Source organism: Pogoniulus pusillus, chromosome 20 (genome assembly GCF_015220805.1).
Source record: "Pogoniulus pusillus isolate bPogPus1 chromosome 20, bPogPus1.pri, whole genome shotgun sequence".
NCBI lineage: Eukaryota > Metazoa > Chordata > Aves > Piciformes > Lybiidae > Pogoniulus > Pogoniulus pusillus.
The window spans coordinates 199,136-203,974 of record NC_087283.1 but is presented as its reverse complement, the minus strand read 5'-3'; the positions used below and the strand labels follow the sequence as shown (position 1 = coordinate 203,974).

The following is a 4,839-nucleotide window of genomic DNA, read 5'->3' as shown; positions in this document are numbered from 1 at the left end:
GTTGGTAGTAGCTTCTTGATTCTGCTACACTTTGAGTGTCCAAGCCTGTCAGTTTTGCTCTATTTACCTCCTGGGTGTTTCTTTAATATTGCTCTCAAAGAGCTAAGACAATGTCTGTCTTAAAAATTTATGTTGTATAGCACAGGAACTTAGAAATCACAGTCTAGAACTTCCTTCCTTAAAAAGGGTGTTGACATATTTCTAGTTTCTCTATAAAGGTTACATTAGAAGTGTTGTGAATGGCTTGTGACTGACCTGTACTTGGTAGCTGCTCTTAAAAGGTGTTAGCAGCAGCACCTCTTTCCCACACTGGCACAGCAGCAGCCATACACCCACACTTTACATCACTACCCTTCCTGCCAAACTTGTGAGAGCTTTGGCAGAGCCACACCATGCACCCTTCCAGCTCTTCACTTTTCTCAGCCCATTGTGATGGCCTTCCTGCAAATACACCTCCTCTGCTTACAGTTTTCTGGCAGCTAAGGACTCATTCCACAGGGAGTGGTGGCCAGCAGCTAATGTAAGGCAAACCCCAATTCGACAGCAAGTTACGTTCTCATAACAAGTTTCTATCTACAAAGATTTAGTATAAGGCTATAAGGCCCTGGAAGATTTGCAACAGATCAGTAGTTCAGCCTGTAATTCCATTAGTACTACTTGTTACTACTTCAACTGAATTTTATGTAATGCACTCAGCAGGCTCTTTGAAGGAGTGAAAAGGTGTTTGCCTTGGAACATCAGTAGCCCAGTAACTTTAGATGTGAAATTCACTCTCTGTAGCAAAGTGACAGAGGCTGAGAGACAAAAATCCAAAGCTACAAGCAGGGAATACTTAAGCTTCTTTATAAGAAAGTAGTATCCTGTTGTTCTGGGAAGTCTGACGTTTATTTTTTGGTAAATAAAACAAATATTTATGGCCAAATTATATTTTCATCCCAAGTAAGAAATCAATATAAGCAACAGGGCTTCTTGCTGCCCAGGCTACGTGGGGGATGAGAACAGTTACAGAAGTGCCAAGGGTCTATTACTCACTTCTCTTTGGTTTACCAAAGGGAGTTGAAAATCCTGCTTAACTGCTTCCTGCTGTGAGCTGAGCAGTATGAAAGAAGCTTTTCACACAGACCCTTCATCAGTGCATAAAGCAAAAGGCAATTGTACTAAGCACGGTAAGAATGTATTTTAAAATAAAATTAATGACGTCAAGAGAACCACTCCTCTTTACAAGTAACTCAAAACAATCAGTACTCTGAGAATAGATCGAATTACGAGTTGTAAGTCACAGATAGCACTCTCAAGCAATGCCTGTAACTTTGGTAAAGAACTGTTACTCACGTGCAGCACAATTCCTGAGCGGTAACACCATCCACTTAGTGACAAAGCCTTTATTTCTGTAAGACAAAAGGCAAGCGAATGGCTTTTCCTTTTTTACTGGGGATGCCGGAAGGGACAGCTTTCTCTGAGTTTTCTGTACAATGAAGATGGAAACCACCTCCTCTCCAAGGTGATTTTCGCTCTACACGAGCAGAACGGCTGTGAAGAACGCCCTCCAGTTGCTATCAGGATTACAGAAATTATGATACGTATCAAAGCCAAGATTTTATCGTTCACAAGAAACAATCAAACAAAGCAGCACTACAAGTGCACGTCAGGAACATAGAAACCTGTACATCTGTTGTGCTGCTGTCTGTCCAACTACTAGCTCGAGCTCTTTGACGGACGCGTTACAAAGCTGGTGGATGCTTCCAAAGCGCTGCAGTAAAAGCAGAGCTTTTGTCTTGCCGACGCCTGGAATTTGTTGCACCGTCCGAAGCACGGCTGCCTCTGCCAGTTGCGGGCACTGCTTACGAAGGAAGGGGTTGCTGCCGCGGTCTCTACTGAGCTCCCGGACCTGGAGCAAAACAAAGGCGGGAGGGGCAGTGAGCGCCCTCTGCTGGAGCTCTGCTACGGGCTTTAAAATGCTCTTCGCCCACCTCAGAAACTTTAGTTTTAAATACAAGCTCTCTCCTCAAGCGTGCCCTTACCACGGGCTCTAATGCACATCCTCAAAGTATCTCTAGGAAATCAACAGTTTCTTAATACCGTCTATGAATTGAAACAATTATTTCATCATCTTTGTGGATGCAGTCAGAGAAAAGATCAAAATAAACAACAGAACATTGTTCCAGCTCCCAGCCAAAGCAAAATCTCCTGTTGTTTTGGACAGAGAAGTGAGAAACGTGAGACGCTATCCAATGGCATCTCAGTGCAAGTTACATTAAAAAAATCCAGTATTATATTCTTTAACTTTTCATTGTTGTTGTTGTTGCCAAATGAGCCTTCTTTCCCCTGAGCTGTATCACCAGATTGCTGCCTCAGGATATTTACTCCTTACATCCAAACAACAAAACATGTAGCTTTCCTTTAAGATGCTAAGTATGCCTTCTGGATTGAGGCAAGATTGATGGAAAACAGGTACTGCTCCTCACAAAATCACAGAATCAACCAGGTTGGAAGAGACCTCCAAGCTCGTCCAGCCCAACCTATCACCCAGCCCTACCCAATCAACCAGAGCATGGCACTAAGTGCCTCATCCAGTCTTTTCTTGAACACTTCCAAGGACGGTGATTCCAGCACCCCCCAGCAGCCCATTCCAATAGCACCATAGCCCGTGTTCTAATGTTTGTCTGCTAACACAGAAACTTACTAGCTGAGTAATAAGTTGAGAAGCTTCTCCTTGATTTGCCACAGGAAGCAACACCATTCCAAGCTCTAGAACAACAAGCTTTTGTACTGCCATGAAGTACTGATCACTTATTCGGGTTTTTTCTACAATTACAATTCCCCTGAGACTGCTGGCCTGTGTTGAACAGAAACAAGAAAATGCTTTATGACAAGCTGATGCAATGGAACGGAGAGAATTTCTGTCAAGCACAAGCAGCCTGAAAGCAAAGTAGAGGAACAGCAGAATTTGCACCAACAGTACCGATGCTTAACACAGCTGCATAATATTTCAGTTTTCAGGTGAAAATTATCACAAAAGTTTAGTTCCACTAGAATTTGAAAATAACATAAGAATGTTTTTGGAAGCACAGAACAAACAAATACCAACTGCAAACTTTTCATTTTTCTCTTTATACAGTACTTACATTTCTAAACCGAACCAATCTCCGTTTGAATTCATCCCCTGCAACCAAATCTGCTTCAGAAATATATAAAATGCAAGTTCTGCTTGAAAGATGAAAATCCACAAGTCCCAAGCCATCTTCAAAGATTAATCTAATTTTCCCTTAAGGTGAGATTATGAGAAGAAATAAATGCAGTTATTACAAATACACTGTTAGAGCACACCCTTCCCTTGATGTCAGTAGTGCTTGTCACTCGACAACAAACGTTATACTCTAAAACACTTTCTTCTCTCTGAGTTAATAGCACTTCCAAGCTACAGATTGGAAACTGTGCCAGCTTCTCACTAAACTCTTCACTTGAACAAAGCATCACATACTACTCTGAGCAGAATCAGCCTCATGTAGCTTGCTCTGCCAGCAGGTGGCAGCACAGTCCCAGCCCAGACACACTCCAGGGGACTTCAGAGGAGCTGCATATCCACAATAACCCCACGGCTGTGGTTCTCAAACAGCAGATACTTCTACTTCTTGTTCATAGTGCTTGGCAACTACGCGCATATGACAGAACTGATAACACAGACACACAATAGAAAAAGACTAATTTTCAGTCTGCTAACAGGCTGTAACACAAAAAAGGGATCAGTCAGGCACAAAGTAAAGCATAAACCGAGAGGAATGCTTTGCCTGGATTGTTTTTTCTTTCAGATTGTTTACCCTGTAATCTTTGGGCTATCTCCGACCCCCTCCACTTCTCATTTCCAACGGCGTGCCCGTACGGGACAACTATAGACCCTGCCGTCACCGGAGAGCTTGCTTCCGTTCTCATTACACCTCCTTTAAAACTTCCCTTCAGGAGCAGTTACACCCTAGAAAGAAACGTGGAAGAGATACTAACACACGTATAAATCTGTGTAAAAAATACTAGTTGAAATACTCTGGAAGAGATGCTCGCTCCTCCCTGCAGCTACTTTAGCCACGCTTATCAAAATCAGCAGGCAGCTCTGATTACTTGAATACAGGCTGCCGGCTTGCAAATTCCACACCCAACTGTCAGCCAGTCTGAAAAACACCTGGATTAAGACACGGAAATAGTAGAAAAACCCAAAACACCAACCCACCGCTTTTTCTACGCCTTCATCCACCCTCGCTGGGACAAAGCCTGCCTCAGCTGCAAAGCTGACTCCAGAGGCGCCTCCAGTCCTCAGCCGACAGAAGCCTCCCGAGAGATTATTAGAAGGGAGCTGCTGGGAGAGATTATGTTCGCGTTTGTCAGCGTTACGCGCTGTTCTGGCCTTCGGGCAGGAAGGGAAGCTTTGCCCTTAAGGCAAGATTAAGGAAAATAACTAAAGACGACCACAAACACCACCATCTGCGCCACAAGCCGTCCCGAGGCGAGCCCTCACTGCCCACCTACTCTGAGAAGAGCGGAAAAGGACCAACAAGCAGCCGCCGCTCACTGCTGACCTGCCCAGAACAGGCTGAACTCCTCCCTGGGTGTGCCGACCTCCCGGAGCAGCCGCCCGGCGCCCCAGCCGCCCGGCCCCGGCGAACCCCAGCCGGGAAACAGGCTCCCCCGCCCCTCCGCAGAGAGCGGCCCGCCTCAGAGCGCGCCTGGCTGACAGCCGCGGCCGCCAATAGAAAGAGAGAGCTCTGCCGTCCGGGAGCGAATGAGGCGGCGGCATGGGGCGGGCCTCACCGCTGGTAGGTTGCTAGGGCCGGGGGAAGGGTGAGCAAG

At 45.5% G+C, this 4,839-nt stretch overlaps 1 protein-coding gene across 6 annotated transcripts; it reads right to left on the bottom strand.

The window, feature by feature from the left end:
• Positions 1-863: 863 nt before the first annotated feature.
• Positions 864-4,724, bottom strand: FAAP24 (FA core complex associated protein 24). 6 transcript variants are annotated; one of them, XM_064159852.1, is made up of 6 exons: positions 4,515-4,724; positions 4,223-4,345; positions 3,819-3,970; positions 3,126-3,265; positions 2,684-2,836; positions 864-1,888 (listed from the first exon to the last, which is right to left on the bottom strand). In XM_064159852.1, exons 3-6 carry the CDS (start codon positions 3,928-3,930, stop codon positions 1,646-1,648), a joined length of 648 nt encoding a protein of 215 aa, XP_064015922.1. In that variant the 5' UTR covers positions 3,931-3,970; positions 4,223-4,345; positions 4,515-4,724; the 3' UTR covers positions 864-1,645. The 6 variants fall into 6 exon arrangements, with proteins under 6 accessions (XP_064015922.1, XP_064015924.1, XP_064015926.1 ...); XM_064159854.1 differs by having other exon boundaries at positions 4,519-4,724; XM_064159856.1 differs by having other exon boundaries at positions 4,569-4,614.
• Positions 4,725-4,839: the final 115 nt, after the last annotated feature.